Consider the following 18,685-nt stretch of genomic DNA (forward strand, 5'->3'; position numbering starts at 1 on the left):
GAATTAGATTTCTACTAGACTTCAACAAGTTACGATATGGAAAATTTAAAGATATTTGTAAGATATATATGTCAAATTTGACGTTTCCGCGATTCTGGAGGTCCTCTTGAACGATTTCGACAAGTTATGACTTAGATATCCAAGTCACATCTAGTCGATATCTAACGTAGATCTCGAAATCCAAATAGTCCTGTTACAGTCAAGTGTGTTAAGTCATTTCGAATTGGGGAATTGGGGGGGGGGGGGGGGGGTGGTCTGGACATCGGATAACGGTAGCATAATGTAGGAGGAACGGGGTCATTCGAAGCATGAGTTTTGGATGATTTTAGGGGTGGGGGGGGGCAAAAATTGTCAAAAATCGAAGACGTAATGGACAGCCCCACAATAGAAATGTATCTAACACAGGACACATACCTAACAATCTCTACATTAAAACTCGCAAATAAGTTGAATAAAAAATGATTCTGTACGCTCTAACAACATTTTGTAAATTTCCAATAAACCAGCAAGTATCCGATAAACAACCGTACAAGCTAGGAAATATGATAAAAACGGCATTAATCAAACATAAAACTTTTCTCATTTATCAACGAACTATATTTAGGAAAATCACATTTCCCATTTCAAAATCACTACCTGCCTTCAAGTCGCACTTAATAGAAAAGCCAAATTATATGATTACCTCCATTAGGATTAACGAAGGCGACCTTATTCACAGCACTTGGTATCGATTCGCTAAGTACAGCGATTAGAACCCGCTGTATAATATCAGAATATAATTAGCATAGATATTAAGCTCTCGACACGAGCATACGAGCGCAAAGGATCAGTGCGTGTGACCCCATTCAAAATTAAGTGTCATACAAAAGTTTCCAATGTAATTATAATATAAGATAAGCTTCCGCGGATTTAAATAAACTAGATTTGGAGTTGCTAAAGTTTTTAAAGCTTTATATAAATTCAACTAACTGTATTCACATCATTAAAGTCAATTTATAACAAATACCATTAACATAAACATATTAATGAACTATACAGATTCGTAATTTAAAGGAATAAGGTATGTGCCTTTCCTTTACTTGGCCGGGTTAGTACACTAGGCGAGCGAAGTCTATCCTTGAGGAAACCAGCTTACATCGGAGTTTCAAATATTGGCCCGAATCGATACAAAAAGTTACGTATTATACTTATCGAAGTAGATCTAGATAAAAACTAAATTGTATTTAAGGTCCAAGAAAAGAAACAGAGGTGATAATTATAAAGCATTTGGTCATTAAATACATACATACATATGTACATAACTACATACATACATTCATAAATACATATAATCACGCCTATTTCCCGGAGGGTATGCAGAGACCACGGATTTCCACTTGCTACGATCCTGACATACCTCTTCTGCTTCTTTTACTTTCATGACATTCCTCATACACGCTCGCCCAAGATACCTACATTGCTAAGCCCAAGAATTTCGAATTATCCAGCAAACTGCTTCTTATTATTATTAAATAACTAGATAACTTCAGTTCCGCGTACGATATTTTTATTTTCATAAGCGAATAAATCTTGCTTGATTTATCCGCATAGTCCATTAGGGTTTACCGCGAAGTAAAGTATTAAATCACTATTCAGGCTATTCACGAGCGTTCAACTCGCTGTCAATACACTATTAGAACTAAATGAGCACAACCAGCATGTCCCATTTCCATGGAAAACAGAGTAAAATGACGTTGAAATACATGCGAAAGGGCAGTTGAACAGTGATGTGCTGTAGGTATCAGTGGCGGCGCGTCAAACATATCCATAGGCAAGCCGGGGCTAATTTGGCTTACATATTTCCTTTACAACTCTGCTAAAACGTCCAAAAACAGGCAAGCCCGTGGGAATCTGCTTTTATAGACGCGCCGCCACTGGTAGGTATATAATCCAGATATTCCGATTATAAAGGAATATAGAAAACGATAACAATAATTTCTATTTTTCTATTTGACGCTGTGATTTACTGGTAGAGAATTTCTTATTACATTAAACCGCATTTTGTACCCGTGTAGGCATAAAGGGCTCTTTCTTATAAATATTTGTTTTTTAATTGATAGGTAACATTGTAGCTCAGGACCCTTTAGATGGACTACAGTTTTGGGCACTACATTTACAGAATTTACTTTCGGACATGAATACAAAATAATATAATATTTTCAGCCTATATACGTCCCACTGTTGGGCACAGGCATGAGAGCGCGAAAGGGCTTGGGCTATAGTCCTCACGCTAGCCCAATGCGGATTGGGGACTTCACATACACCTTTGAATTTCTTCGCAGATGTATGCAGGTTTCCTCACGATGTTTTCCTTCACCGAAAAGCTAGTGGTAAATATCAAATGATATTTCGTACTTATGTTCCGAAAAACTCATTGGTACGAGCCAGGATTTGAACCCGCGACCTCCGGATTGTAAGTCAGACGTCAAATCCACTCGGCCACCACAGCTTTAAAAAAAATTGTATTATGTTTCATATATCATATTATAAAGATAAACCTCTGAAAAATGTAGGTACAACAAGGTAATGGAAATCTAAACCTGTAGGTATTTATACGTAAGCGTACCGCGCAGCACTAGTTGGACGCGCTGCACCCGGATATTATTCAACGCAGTACTGCTGTTACATGTATTATTTTGTATCTCAATATTCAGTCCATGCATAATAACACCTGTGCCCACGGAATATGTTCGTTCTGATAGTCTCTTTTGTTTGCGGATTTGCAACTAGGTATGCTAAAATGATTGGATTCATACATAATTTTTAACCCTTTACCGACAAACGTGACTAGAAATGTATACAGTTATGTATCAGAACGAAAGGCAAAGAAAGAGACCCATTAATGTTTAGGTCTCTTTCTTTGCCTATCGTTCTGATACATACAGTATATTATAATTATTATATATAAAGATTTGCAAAAGATACGTCAGGATCGTTCCAAGGGGAAATCCGTGGTTTCTGCCTACCCCTCCGGGAAATAGGCGTGATTATGTATTTGCCTTTGCCCAGACACCAAAGTAGGCTAGAGAAAAAAAAATATTTGCAAGAAGAACAACATATTTTTTAAAACATTTTTTAGTATATTTTTTATTGTTACCTATATTAACATCTTGGAATTTACAGGTAGCTGGTGACATAAATGGCTGTGAAATCGACTATTTGAAAGTGGAATTCGACGGACGGGATATTCAGGTACTTTATTAACACTTAATTTATTTAAATTTACGTAACAGTTTAGTAATTCGGTCTTGTAAATATTGTTATCCCCTCAACTGTGGGAGCGCCTTTCAGGCGGTCATAAAATTGGCGGTTTATCTGTGGCTCAACCTGCCAGGTTCGCATAATTTGCGCCTAAACTTAAGGTAAAATATCAGTGAAACATATGTTTAACTCGCTCTGACATATTTAATCGTGGAGTGAATGAAGCAAGACAGCTAGCAAGCGAACATTTGAATGTTCAACGGTTGAAAAAGTCGTTAACTTTCGTCAGTCAAAAACAGCCACTGTGACGAGTAGGATGTTACGTGTTTTTATAGTAAAATTTTGGATTTTTATGGTGAAACCGTTAAAAAGCTGAGGAAATGTCAGTAAACTTTTGTTAATATTATGTTTGTGTGTGTTTTTAGAATAATATAAGTGCTAAAGGTGTGAAGAAATGACATGCCAAGTCATAGCCGAAATTTTCTTACTCGGTTTCTTATTATTTTTATAAGTTTTACTATGTCTCAAAACAATCATAATATGTCGTAGTTCATATAGATTATATTAAATACAATGAAATTAGTTTAAAATCTATTTAAAGTGAATAATAGCTATCAAACTAAATAATGGTCGGCATATAACCTCTCGGGCTGTCGCAACAGACTGGACGAGCACCTGCCAGGCTGTCGCCACAGACGGCGCTGTCATGTTACTAACGCACGTTTGCATAGCATGGACATTCCACTTACTAACTAATTCTACGATACTTCTCTTTCCACATAGGCTATAATAACAAGGGCTGGACATTTAATTTGTAAGATTATAGTTTGGTCCATGAAGTCTTTATACTGAGATTGACGAGTATAAAAAATTAATATAAATTAATTATGCAAAGCTTTTAATATGGGTACTAGGCGACAGTGATGATGATGATGATGATGATGATGATGATAATAATAATGATGGTGGTGGGGATTGCTACTAAGATTTTAGGTGTTACTCTTCACACATTCTTAAATATCCCTTTATTGCTCTTACGGTCTAGGTACGTCCATATTAATCAAACCATATAGATGTGATTTGGTCTATATTTGTCTTGTTTTCAGATCAAGTTTTAAGATGTTTTTTGTTTAATAAGAACAAGTGCGATTATTTATTATTAAATATTGTTTCATTAATACCCTGAGAAACGGAATTTCTTTGGATTAAGGCTGCTGGTTGCTGTGATTTTCAAACATTTTGTGGGCTATCAATGGTGCATGAATAAATAAAAGCATTTTTTAAACATTTTTTACCATATAACTACTGCACCTGCATTACTATTACTTTGGCCACAGATAGTTTACAACTTAAATTTCTTATTTATGTATAAAATTATTACATAGGGTGTGGTAGGACTCCACAATGCATGTAATTAGTAACTTATTTACGTGCGCCATTTCTAGGGCAGACATAATTTCAATAAAGTTTTCAAATGGTATATATCGTGTATTTAATTGATAAGACTGACATTTTATGATTTTTTGATGTGTATTATTACATTATGTACATAATTAGAGTAACAGATACGCCTAAAAACTGTTTATTTTTTTATTACAATAGAAAATGAAAGATACATTTCGGTACCTATAATTTGAATTCGACTGTACAGTTATTTTATGTTAGTTTAATGGTCGTAATTTTAAGTAGCAGTTAGATAATTAAATAAAGGGCAGAAAAAATACAAACTATAGACTACACATTGTAAAAAACAGAATAAATTGCAATTTTCCACTTGCACGTGAATCTAGAAACCCTGTCTGTGGAGCAGACCCCTTAGGCTGCCACAGATGAGGGGGAGCGGCCATATTCATCTCCCACAGCTGAGGGGTTATATATTATTTATGTCGAACACGGGGAAAAACGGACCTTATAGTAGCTTGTAGGCTTAGCACATGACGGGTGCGACAGTTTCTCGTGGCGCGATAGACTACCCGTCTTTTTCTAACTATGTTAATAAAAGAGAGACGGGTAGTCTATCTCTCTGAGATACTGTCGCGTCAATCATTTGCTAGCCCGGCTGTTCATACAGGGTGCTTCCTGTAACAGGAGCAATAAATTAAACTATAGGCTGTACACCTCAAACTGACCAACATTTGTTCAGCAACTTAAAAATTATGAATCCTTTAGACTTCCCCTTTTTCATACAAAATAAATATTGCCTTCAATGTACGCTGACATCAGTGTGTTTGACGTTACTTGTCACGCTTTTAACATAACAAAATTTGCAATACATTGCGTCTTAGAATAAACTTTAAAGTGTAATAAAAATCAAACTATGAGTTATTTTCAAAAGTCGCTGTCCAAATGTTGGTTAGTTTGAGAAGTACAGCCTACAATTTAATTTATTGCTCCTGTTACAGAAAACACGTTGTATATGATGTTTCGATTGTCTCACGTCTAATATATGTCAATTCTCTAACATGCGTATTTGACACCTACGCATTGCGACAGTGACAGCTGTCTATTTATAATACGATCACTGTTTTAGTCACCGTCGCGTTACCACGTGTGTTGCTTCAGTTTCAATAATATATGTAAGTAGGTATATCAATTGTTGTTTTCAAATATTATTAACAATAAACGGCCTGATTCGAACTTAAGATAGGTACTTCAAAAATTGACACTTTTGATATTGACATATATCCGATCCATGTCGTATCTTTATCAAATTTTTGTCGTATCTTAAAGTTCAAATCAGACTGAAAGTTTACTAATTTAGATCTCTATTTCCTCGTGACCAGATAATTTATAAGCTATCTGAGTTAAAATAAATGTTTGTTTAATAAATTATGCATTGTATCAGCGTATAAAAAAAAACAATTTCACTATAAGGTACACACCGCGTCACATGAATAGGACCAGCATATTTTTCTATGTTATTTAAGATATGAGATAAAATAAATATGTAAGAATGGTACGTATAAACATCTTTAGGCACGTGAAGTGTAACTATAAACATTTGAACTTAACCGCCCAGCGTGACCGCGAGCGACGCTTACGTTGGTAATATTGTGCCGCGTCACTTGAATACGACCAATGACTTCCCTCCCCCCGCGCGGCCTCAGTTGCAAAACAAAAACGACATAGAGTGCACGTATTACGCGTATTTGAAGTGAACAACATCGAGTAGTAACGATATAATATTTTTTGATTTAATATGGGTCGGAAAAAGTGTTTGAATTTAGAGGAAATAGGAAAAATAAAAATTCTTTGCGAAGAGGGCTATTCCTTAAGAAAAATCGCGAAAAAAATAGGGCGTTCACACCAGGTGATAAGTCGTTTTCTTGACGATCCTGAAAATTATGGTAAGAAATTCAAAGGCCGTACCAAATTCGCTACAACTGAAAGAGAGCGCCGAGCAATATTACGCGAAGCGTCGAATTCTACGCTAACAGCCGGACAAATAGCCCATAATGTTGGAACTGAAGCATCTGTGAGGACTGTTCAAAGGGTTATACGCAATTGTTCCCATTTAAAACGTTTGAAAATTAAGAGAAAGCCATGTTTAAAAGAGCATCACTGTACGGAACGTCTTCGGTTTGCACGAAACAAAATGCACTGGACCAAAGAGTGGCATAAAGTTATATTTAGTGATGAAAAAAAATTTAATTTGGATGGCCCCGACGGGTATTCTTACTATTTTCATGATTTGCGAAAAAATGAAATTTCATTTTCCAACATGATAATGCCAGCATTCATAGAGCGCATGATGTCCGTCAATGGTTTCAACAAAAAAATGTCGACGTTCTCGACTGGCCATCACTCTCCCCCGACCTAAACATACTAGAAAATGTATGGGGGTGGTTGTCACGTGAAGTTTATAAGAATGGTAAACAATATAGCAACAAGCAAGAACTCGAGAAGGGTATTAAAAAGTGTTGGAGCAAACTACCAATTAAATATATAAGAAGTTTGTATCATTCTATGCCATCTCGGATTTTCGATTTAATCCAAAAGAACGGACACAGTATTAATTATTAGTCAACATTTTATTAAATAAATATTATTTAATATCAATTTTTTTTGTGTTTTATTTAATGGTCGTATTCAAGTGACGCGTCATAATTACCTACCAGGATTGTCACAAAGACTCGCTGAGTCTTAAGAAGTTCGATTGTTTATAGTTAAACTTCACATGCCTAAAGATGTTTATACGTACCATTACTATATATATATATTTTGTCTTATATCTTTGATGGCAAAGGAAAATATGCTGGTCTTATTCATGTGACGCGGTGTGTATGTTAAAAAGTATAAATAATATTTTTAAGACAAAAAATTATATGTGTACAGATTTTGTATCTCATTAAAAATGTTTTATACAATCATTCAATGAAATTGTATAATATAAAGCATCATAAAAAATGTATAACAAATATTTTATAAGATAATTTAGGTAGGGTCTATTAATATCATTATCAAGTCAAGCCGTGCACCAGAATTGCAAAAACTTTCACTGATATCATGACTATAACATTATGACCTTGATCTATAGTCCTTTTTTAGCATTAGAAAGAACTTCGCAGAAGTAAGTTTGTGGTTCTAAATTCGGTACTTTTAGCGGTAATAATTTGAAGTAAATTATATGTATTGACCATGCTACATTAGATAATTTAATAATTATTAACAATTAACGAACCTGATAAAAACTGCACGCTTGCTTCTGTGGATTTCTTTCTAATGCTAAAAGAAGACGAACTATAGAATTATACATTTATAATGCGCTTAGACAACAATACGCTCTTGTGTCTGAGAGCGTCTCGAATTTAAACTGCAAAAATGTGTGACATAAAAAAAAGACTAAAGGGTATATTATAGTGCTGTATAAAAAATGTGTCACAGAAAACATACCTACTAATTGAATGAAACTAATTTTGAAGTTTAACTCATTTAGTAGTTACTCGTGTTTCGTAAAGTCTAAAATATTGAGACTGCTGATTGAAGTCTTAATTTAATTATTAAGGGGCCCACTGATTAACAGTCCGCCGGACGGTATCGGCCTGTCAGTTGTTCAGAACTGTCAAAATTTTGTTCTAACTGACAGGCCGATACCGTCCGGCGGACTGTTAATCAGTGGGCCCCTTTACATATTTGCAGTTTTATATCTAAACAAGGCATTATATTGTAAAAATATGATTTTTGACTTCCACATGAATTTTATTCTTGGTTGATCAATGGGTAACTGTGGATGGGAAACTTAATTAACTTAACTTTTCATGTTCTGAAGGACATCTTAGATTTATTTAACTATTATAACCCTTTAGGTTCATAGCAAAACTGTTGTTGAAATAACATAATGGCGTTACAATTTTGTAAAAAATTAGGAACGTGGAGAATTTGGTAAATTGTAAGTTAAGTGTCTGTGTCGTAAGGCGTAGATACAGTAAGTGAACATAAATACTTTATAAGTCATTTTGTAAATAAAATAAAATTAAAGAAATGATTGTAAATTAATTTCGCAACTGTGATATTAAACTTAATGTTAGTATGTTACGGTAAAAACTGAAATTGAATACATGACACTGATAACGTAAAGTTGTTTTTACTATTTCTATTAGACCTTGTAGGACCCTGTAACCGATCCTATTGTAATGAAGAATATGACCAAACAAGAAAGGTTTTATTTTTTACATAGGTACTTAGAACTTACTCGTACCAACTTGTCATTACATAAATTGAACATACAGTCATACAATAGATACCTATATATAATAACTGCACAGTTTGTATACACGTAAAACAAAAAGCAACTAACACTGCCTGTGAAAGGCAAGCGAACGATTTTCTGCAGACCTTTGTGGGTTTCACAATGCGCTGAAGTTGCAAATGGGTCCACCGCTATCGTGTTCCGTTGTCGGTGTTTGTAACTAATAACAGGGTGACATACAATACATAAGTATACAATCAGCAACTAATACTCGTAGTAGTAAGCGGCGAAAGTAGCAAAATATACCATAGCATAATAAGTTTATGCTCTTTATGTTGCAGTGTGGGAAGGCCCCAGACTATAATTCGTTTTTTTAGCATTAGAAAGAAGTTGCAAGAAGGTAAGCGTGCTTGACATGGCTTTTAATTGAAAAACGCTTTTTAAAAATCAAAAACTATTACTTATGAAAGCAGATGAGTATAAATGATCTTATTAGATTCATAATTGTTATATATTTGCCGTAATTTATTATAAAAATGTGTATTTCAATTAAAAGACACGTCAAGATCGCTTACCTTCTTGCAACTTCTTTCTAATGCTAAAAAAACGAACTACTATAGTCTGGGGCCTTCCCACGCTGCAACATAAAGTTATTATGCTATTGTATATTTTCACACACACATCAAGATTGTTTGACCTTATTTCTAATGCTAAAAAACGAACTATAGATGGACCGATGATCTGCTTAAAGTCGCGAGAAACCGTTAGTTGAGGGCAGCAAATGACCGTTCGCTGTAGAGATCCTTGGGGGAGACCTTTGTTCAGCAGTCGACGTCTTTCGGCCGAGCTGATGATGATGATAATAACTTTATTATCAGGAGTAGAGTATGTTTACGGCACTAATATATCAATTCAGTTGCTCTAGTCTACTATACCATACAACAATGTTATAATTGCCTATTAAGGATGGTACATTGTTTGTATACATGGCAATAAAGTCGAACTAGGTATCTATACATAAACTTCTAATCTGATCTCTTCTTTTTTAGCCAGACAAAATGATCTTAAAAATAATTACATTGAGCGATCTATCAGAAAGTGCAGAACAATTTTTTTTCTTAATTTGTATCATTTGTGTAAAAGGTCAAACGGTTAGTATGACAAAGATGTCGATTAAACAATAATATTTTTTTTTTCCTAAATACAAGTAGGTATGCATGTAGGTAGGGGAGACCGAGGTGAGTTGTGACAGAGGAGAGTTGTGACATCGTCCATTTTTTGGAATCTATTAACTAGAAATTTGGTCGCAAAAGTTTGCGTTTGTGAGCTCGTAACTTGAACTAACAAACGCGCGCTATTGCGACCTAGTAACTAGTTAATAGATTCCAAAAAACCGACGATGTCACAACTCTCCTCTGTCACAACTTACCTCGGTCTCCTCTGCTAAAGGTAGTTTTATAATTATGATACTAACTACTAGGTACTGTTTTATTCAGCGCATTCCACATCAAGCTACACAGTAGGTAAGTCAGAATCAGTTATGAGTACAATCAATTATTCGCACTGGTGCTCATTAGTCCACCAAGTCACAGTCAACGCATTATATCAGCAGATTAATAGACCAGCTCAGAAAATTACTCGAAACAAACCTAGGTATGAATACACTGTGTGAATTCATGCGGTAGGTAATTAAGTACTAAAAAGGTGACAAGAGTTTAGAGATATTTTTGCAACTAACTAGGGAATAAGTACATAAACCTATTAAACTTGTATTAAAATGTTATAAGTATACATTAGTGCATTATTTACAGTTACATACACTGTTTTATTTATTAGCATGTGTTCAGGAAACGCATGTAACGACGGGCATTGCAGTACCGTTGCTCTGTCGCGGATATGTGGATGGCGACTTCGAAATATCTTGATGGCTCATTTTACACAAAAGTGGTGCTATTGTTTGTTTATAAACAACAAAATTAAACAAATTTCATACAAACTTATTGAAATATAAACTGAACGTTAAATTGCGGTAATAGGGGAGAATTATCAGAATTATTTGCTACTTGATTTCAAATAAAATGTCATCACGACTGACAGAATAGAGGTCAAGTCAAATAGCTGTGTTTTCAGTTGTTCGAATTTTTTATGTGGGTGATTATAAAATAAATGTAGATGTAATAAGGAACTATGCCATAATAACATTTTCACGTATAAAAAATGTTCTAACAAAACAGTGTATCTTTGTACTGGCCGTAATTTCCAGTTTTTGAACTCAGAGGATTATTGATATGTGTGTAAATGAAAGTATATTTAACTCCTTTGCGTAACAATACTGATTATTTACAGGTCTACTGTGGCCAGTTTCATCAACGTCCACGATTACCTCTCACACCATCCTTAATTAAGTGCGCTGAATTAAATAAGCCTCAGTCGTTTGCGTAGATATTCACAGTGTTATGCGGAGCATTACTCGGACTTAGCCATTGACGTATATCTCAAGACGGGCCTTGGGGGTAAACAAACTAAACTAATGGTACTAGTTTAGCGGTGTCACTCAGGAATTCGAGCCAATCGTGCAGTCTAACGCAACTAGTAACGACCAATCGCGCGCGATTTTTTGCAAACTCATCAACCAATCGCGCTGGAGCTGTACTGGCCCCATTCATGCCTCATTCTTATTGCCCGTAAAGCCAGTCCTGAGATATACGTCAATGGACTTAGTTTAATACTAGATGCAATTTGTGACTCAAAGTTGGCTAGTAAAATGAGAAACTTCACCTTTCAGTAACTACCTACGTAGTTAGTTACCTACTGAGCATTACTGGGCAAACTAAGTAAAAGTTTAAAGCAGTAATATTTATTATATATGCACACCGACATATTGACTTTATTTTGTGCCGCGCCAGTTAAAGATAAATAATGTAGGTACCTACTTAAACTACACAAATGAAATAAAAGTTTTGGTCGGCTACGGAATTAGGACAAACATTATAAACTGCATGCTAAAATACTAACGTAGCAGAATAAAAAGACATAAAAGGGGAGATAACTTACAGCAGCTGTAACAGTGACGAATGATCCACACAGACTTGCTGTAAAGACGAAAAATGTTTTATGATTCCATGAGAACTAGATGTTTGCTATGTCCAGTGGTTGGATTGCTAATAGTGTAACCACGTTTTATGGCAATGTTGCAAATATTTGATCACTGTATGTAAATGCATCGATAAAGTTTTAATATTCATTTATCTCTCAGATCCTCAAAGGAACGCCAAATTGAGGTGAAGTATGAGATTTCTTTCACAGATGATTTCGCCGTTGTACACAGTCAATATAACTACTATGATAAACTTGCAAATAGGGATAAGGTGTACAATATCAAGTTAATTGTAACTTTATATTTTGTTGTGTTAATTACTCAACATACATTTATACGTCTCTACACAAGAAACATCAATGACAGGATTAACAAATAAATACTTAGAGGAAACACTCGAAATATTTAAATACTATCTCGCTAACAAAAAAGGGTAACGGAATCGCTTGGGTTTATCTATTTATCCGCAGCGAGACATAAATAAATTGCTTCAAACGAAGAATCGTTTCAAAGAGTCCCTAAATTTATTACTACTCGAAGAACTTTATTGTAAGGTAATTCGATGCTTGTGTTCTGTTTCTCAAAAGGCATTGTAAAATTTGGTTGAATGCAAAAAAATTGTCCATTCGTTAATGCTAAATATTTATAAGACAAACAATTCAAGAAAATATTGATTAGAAAAACATAATAAAATATTGGTTATAAATATCTTAAGAGCTGATACAGACGGACTGCAACCAGACTGCAATTTGTATGGAAACTGCACGTCGACTGCAACGATGGCTACATAAAGTTTCAAACTTTATATAGGCATGTTCGCTGGAGAGACGAAGTGCAGAAAGACCTTAGCGAACTCGGCGCCGTCGACTGGACAGAAACGGCTTTGGACAGAGTAGCATGGCGGTATTTGGTGTCGGAGGCCAAGATCCACTTCGGGTCGTTGCGCCACAGCAGTAAGTAAGTATGTCAGTATTTATCATTAGGTATAACACGTACGATGAAGTTCAACCAGAACCAAAGAAATTCAACCCAGTCGGATACCAACAATTGGGCAAGAATTGGTTTGCAAAATTTGAAGACAACTTATATTATAACCTAGATTCTGCCCAGGACTTGAATGGAGTGAAATGATAATTTCGGAACCCAAACTATGTCCAAATATTATCTAAATTGGTTCAGCAGAGAGTGTTGCTTTTGTACTTGTAATATTATAGAGGTACAGTGAGCTACGAAATAGCATGGAGAAATTATGAATGAATTCACTGATAAAGTTGCCACGCACTGTTACGGCCGCTGGTACGATTTAGAAGAAATGCGGTGTCAATTAACTTAAAATAAAAGCTCTCATAGCACTTCTGTTGTCATTCGGGTTTGGGTTATTTCCCATTTTTTTAATGTCTTCTTGTCTTTATCTCATAATATACGAGTAAGACATGCGACCACAACAAGAAGGGTAAAGTAGCCCGAACTTGGTTGTCAATTAAAAGCTTTTCGCCTAAGCACATACCTGGTAATTTGCCTAACAAATAAGGCTCGTAGGTCGGTACTTAATTATTAATGAGCATACCTTTTGGTGCTGCGGATACTGGGATTGCAAGCCTGGTGAAAATTGTAAAAACTTGACTTTAATAAAAAACTTAAATTTCAGGAGTTTCACATGGACCAGTGCGGCTAACATCAGTTTGACACTGATATTAAACTCAAGCATGAACGTTACTTACTGTCAGTGACTCTTGGTAGTCTTGGTACGGTAAGCCTTTTGCCTGGTTGCTGGAACTATTACATATTAAGCCCATTTAATTCAGATAAATATGTACAAATTTCCTTAAATTGCCATTTAAGGACAATTAATTAATAGTCAAGTGACATTTAAACCAATTATCGCTCGATTCAATTCGCATCCCGATTCCAATTAGAGGCCGATTGATTAGCCAAAATGCTTTTTCATTTGCGGTCACATTAGCTGCACTATTGCACATTAATTTCATGCCGATGTACGAAGAACTGCTGAAAATGTTGATACCTACATTTCAACCTGCGCCCTGGAGGAGTATTTTAATTGTAATAACAGGTAATGAATTTGATCTGTCACTATCAAAAGTGACGCTTCAGGTCAAAAAAAAAGGGTATAATAATAATGACACTTTTAATACTGACAGATCTCATAACCTTAACAAATCCTGATAAAATTCATACCCTATTAATTACAATCAGAATATGCCTCCTCGTCAATTAAAATATGTCGAGATGAATTTTGCACATACGAGTTGTCGGAATCTTAGCTCTGAGTATAATAAGTCCAGTTTAAAAAAAATAGGTTGTACAAAACGATTAGTCTGTCAAAGAATTTTGTGAAACTTGTAGAAAGCATTTTATAAAACGATAGAAAGCAATGTTGCTCACTGATTACTTACGTGGTAAAACCCTGTTGGGTCATGAAAACCGCAACGTGTCTTATTCGTTTTCCACACTATTTTATTTTGATGGCCTCTCATTTGTTGGCAGTAAATCGGACAGAAAAAGATTGATATCGGTACTTGGATGACCGCAGCCGCAACATATTGTAAGGGTTGATTTAGACGGCGCGCGAACTCGCATGCGATTTTAGTTACATTGCGGACTGTTGGTTACGTCCACTTCAACCGATCGATTGAAAACCGCAATATGGGGTCCCTTTGTTTCCCATAAAGTTTTAAGTCATAATGTATTGTTTGTCATATTATCGTTAGTCATAAAACTGAAACCATTAACTTTTCAGGATTGTCCTAAGTTTATTCTATAGATAGGTTAGTTTAGGTTTGTTTTATGGCAATCCTGAAAAGTTACGCGTTTCTGAGAAAAACCAATTATGACTAACGAAAATTCGGACAAAAAATAAATTATGACTTAAAATTATTTGGGAAACAATAGAGACCCCCATAATGTACCTAATGAAACTCGCATACGACTTCTCGCACTGTCTAAATGAGCGCTAAAGGTACCTACTGTGCCCCAAAGGACATCGCGATAAGATGGAAAAGTGACCAGATAAAGATGTCGTTTAAATAAAGTGTTTGGTAAAATATGCATTGTAAGTACTGTAAGTAGTTAGAGTGTGGTGTCTTGTGTGTGATTATTAACAATTAGTTAAATATTGCACATTTTATTTCAATTCTATTTATATTCGCTCTGTAGTGAGGGTATTCATGGATAGATTTTCAGGTGGATAAATAAGCAAACTAGTCAATTCCTTCATAGCTACATCACCAACGTATAAAATTCCCGAAAGAAAAACAAGCGATTTAGAAATATATGTATACCTATTTACTATTTACCTATCTAGTCTGTAATTAGACTTAGGGTTAGGTCTAAAAATATTAGATTCGTTAAATAATGCAGATTGCATACATTGTGATATTGTTAAAGAATTGTTCTAAGTAGCTAAAATAAGTAAGTGGCCAAGTGGAAGAAAATAGGAATGAAACTGTATACTTAACTGAAATACATAACTCTGCATCAGTTAACACTAGCTAGTTAGAAAAAAAAGTAAGTATGACATTTTATTCTTATTTTGCATTTTTTTAAGAATTGGATTTTTTGTGTTACATATAAATTAACGACACAGTAAATATAGTCAGATCGTAAAAAGTCTGCAGCGATTTTGATAGCCCACGCAGTGCAAGTGTCATTTTAAACGTCAAACTTCTATGAAACTATGGCGTATACATAACACTTACACTGCATGGGCTATCAAATCCGCTGCAGACTTTGTTTGGTGCGACTATAGTTATCAAGGTAGATGTTACATTACACGTAACACTGACTTGTAAATTATAACGAATGTGTTTATAATATTAAAAGATTAATCCTGGGCAATTCAACACATGACATGGTAAGCCGCACTTTTATACGTCATGGGATCGCAGTATTTCGTGCCACGTGTTAAGCTTTCTGGCAGTCAACGAGTGAGCTGGAATTTCTCTAGCTTACTGTCCAGCAGAGGACGCGTTGCATAACGCCAAATACAAGTGTTAAATGACATCATTTGTTCCGTGGGATGTGTGAAGCAATAAAAGGCGGCCAAGTGCGAGTCGTACTCGCGCACGAAGGATTCCGTGTCACGCAAAAAACGGCAAAAAAAAAGTTTGTTGTACGGGAGGGAAATATGTGTTTTAATTATTCTGTTTTTAATATTTGTAGTTATAGCGGCAACAGAAATACATCATCTGTGAAAATTTACGGTTCATGAGATATGTGATAGACAGATAGACAGACAGAAAGGCGGACAGCGGAGTCTTAGTAATAGGGTCCCGTTTTTACCCTTTAGGTATGCTGAAAAATTGTCGATAAAGCGATTTTTTTCCTGCGAAGGATTTTCTACATCTAATATTGGATATGAAAAGCCATAATTTTATTTGTAACATTGATTTTTTAAATTATTTATTACATGTAAGAACAACAAGGTGACTACTTTAAATATGTAAACCTTCAGATAATTATTTGCCAACGGTACTTGATCGCTAATATTCACACAATCAGAAATGTTATCAACACGTAAAGAACATCGCCGACAATGTGTCCAAAGAAATTACGCAGCTGGAACGCTCGTGATATTAACCTTTAAGACATTTTCAGGCTTAAGAGCCAACAGGAGTGGCCATTTCTCCATACAAACGTACTCGACTATTTCCTCAGTGGGTTTTGATGCTAGAGCAATGATTTTTTCAACATAGATTAATATTGTCAATATCTGTGTTGGACCGTTATGCTTTTTTTTTAATATTTTTGTTTTTTAAGGCGCTAGAGCCCTTCAAAAATGGCCAAAATGGCCTAATTGACTATGCCGCAATAAGAGGCGCAGTATTCAAAACTGATATCAATTAGCCAAAAAAGCAAAACGGTCCGACACAGATAATTTCATAATCATTTAGATTTCTAAGTTTGGGTAGGATTGGTTAAGTTTTGGAGGAGGAAACAGTTGAGTACGAAACCTCGATTTTTGGATTTTTACGCGGGATTTGTCCTTATCGCACTAGTTTTAGGAGCCGCTTCCGTTAGCGAAACAGGTATATTTACGTAAAATATTTAAACGATCCAGAACAAATGTATGTGTTTGGTTTCAAAGCAAAATACCTATATACAGGGAGTCCCATGGCTATGCCATATGGAGGGAAAGTACCCTGAATATTGTAGATGGAACATTTTACTGAAAGAAGACATTATTTTAATTTAAAAAACAATTTAAACTGCATTCATAGATTTTTAATTAATTACATGGTTGAACCGGGAATCGAGCCCGCTACACGAGAAAAAAAATCACCTATAGCTTTATCATACCGGTCGAAAGGCTTCATCATAGGGATTATTTTTTGCAAAATAACATAGTGTCCGAAATAAAACGAAACACATGAATTTTAATATTTTTAAACCAAAATTAATCAATTTCATTGATCAAATGTACACAATGAGTCTCATTCTGTTGAATACAAAGCCGCACTCTTTTGATTATTTCGCTCTTCAAAATAATATTTGAGATATTTCCTTAACTTGTCGGTCTTCAAACTAATTCGTCAGTATTTTTATTTCCAGCTTCGTCAAACATAATTATTTTTACTATTAGAACAAATTAAATTATATTCAGAAAATATTTTTATTTGTTTTTTATCAAGTAGAAACACAACTATATAAATTATAAACTGAAATAAATGTCATATACTAAGAAAAACTGACCAAGACCTCCAGTGCAGTGCCGTTTTTTTGTAATTATGACATTTATATCAATTTATTATTATTTTTAACCTAATGTTGAATTTGAAACTCGCAAAACGTTATAAAATGTACCTGCTGAAGTTCGATTAAGTACGCGGGGATTCACTTATTATAGCTGTAGGTACGGTGTCAGAAGAGTGCGAAATTTTGACACCAGGCTAATTAATAAGTTTGTTAAACGTTTGTTTGCTTTGTCGTTTCGTTGTTAAATTTCCCTAATTGCCAACAAGGATGGTCGTTAAACAAAAGGTCTTTTATACAAAAAACTTTCATTTTGTGAGAATTCCTTTAAGAGTAACATATTTTAAAGTGGGTTGGCGGTTTGTGGTACTGTAAATATTGACGAAACGGGCACCTCCAAGTTTATATTACCTATTTTGGACAGTCAAAAGATTTCCTATAATATTTTTTACGAACGTAATACCACATCAACGGAGTTAATAAATAACATGGAGGTATGTATGGAGGGTCGCTTGTCATTAAGGTCACTGTACTTAGTCCACTTCTGTTGCAGAGAGTCATTACATTTCCAATGATTGAATAACGGATTCACCGCAATATACATTATAAATATTTGGATATTTGTTCTAAATCGGCTGAACTTGGTGATAATCTGGGGGCACGGCAGTGCCCCCGCCAAGTCGAGCAAAACAAAGACGCACGGCCGCACCGTCCTTTTCCCGAAGCGATTGAGGCAATTATCGACGTCCTGTAATTTTGTGCTGGCTAAAGCTAGAACCCCGAATTTTCAGTGACATATAGGGCTTAACATTTCTTATAATGATAAACTTTATAAATAGGAAGTCATCCCCTAAGGAAAGGCAATTATAAATAGGCAATCGAAGCAAAAACAAACGATTCTTAGTCTGTTAGTCTAAATAATTTATAGCTCAATTATTTCTCGACATCAA

At 35.0% G+C, this 18,685-nt stretch overlaps 1 protein-coding gene and 1 long non-coding RNA gene across 4 annotated transcripts in view; both read left to right on the forward strand.

Annotated features, from left to right (window-relative positions):
- LOC134664465 (disks large homolog 2-like) overlaps positions 1–3,222 on the forward strand; it is a 69,163-nt gene extending 65,941 nt beyond the window's left edge. For all 3 annotated transcript variants that reach the window (XM_063521129.1, XM_063521131.1, XM_063521128.1), the window contains one exon: positions 3,163–3,222. In XM_063521129.1, coding sequence (XP_063377199.1) covers positions 3,163–3,166 — 4 coding nt within the window. In that variant the 3' untranslated portion in view covers positions 3,167–3,222. The remainder of the gene's footprint in view (positions 1–3,162) is intronic.
- Positions 1–18,685, forward strand: part of LOC134664486 (uncharacterized) — a 469,507-nt gene that overhangs the window by 364,616 nt on the left and 86,206 nt on the right. The window lies entirely within an intron of this gene.

The sequence above is a fragment of the Cydia fagiglandana genome, chromosome 5 (assembly GCF_963556715.1).
Source record: "Cydia fagiglandana chromosome 5, ilCydFagi1.1, whole genome shotgun sequence".
In the NCBI taxonomy this organism is placed as follows: Eukaryota; Metazoa; Arthropoda; class Insecta; order Lepidoptera; family Tortricidae; genus Cydia; species Cydia fagiglandana.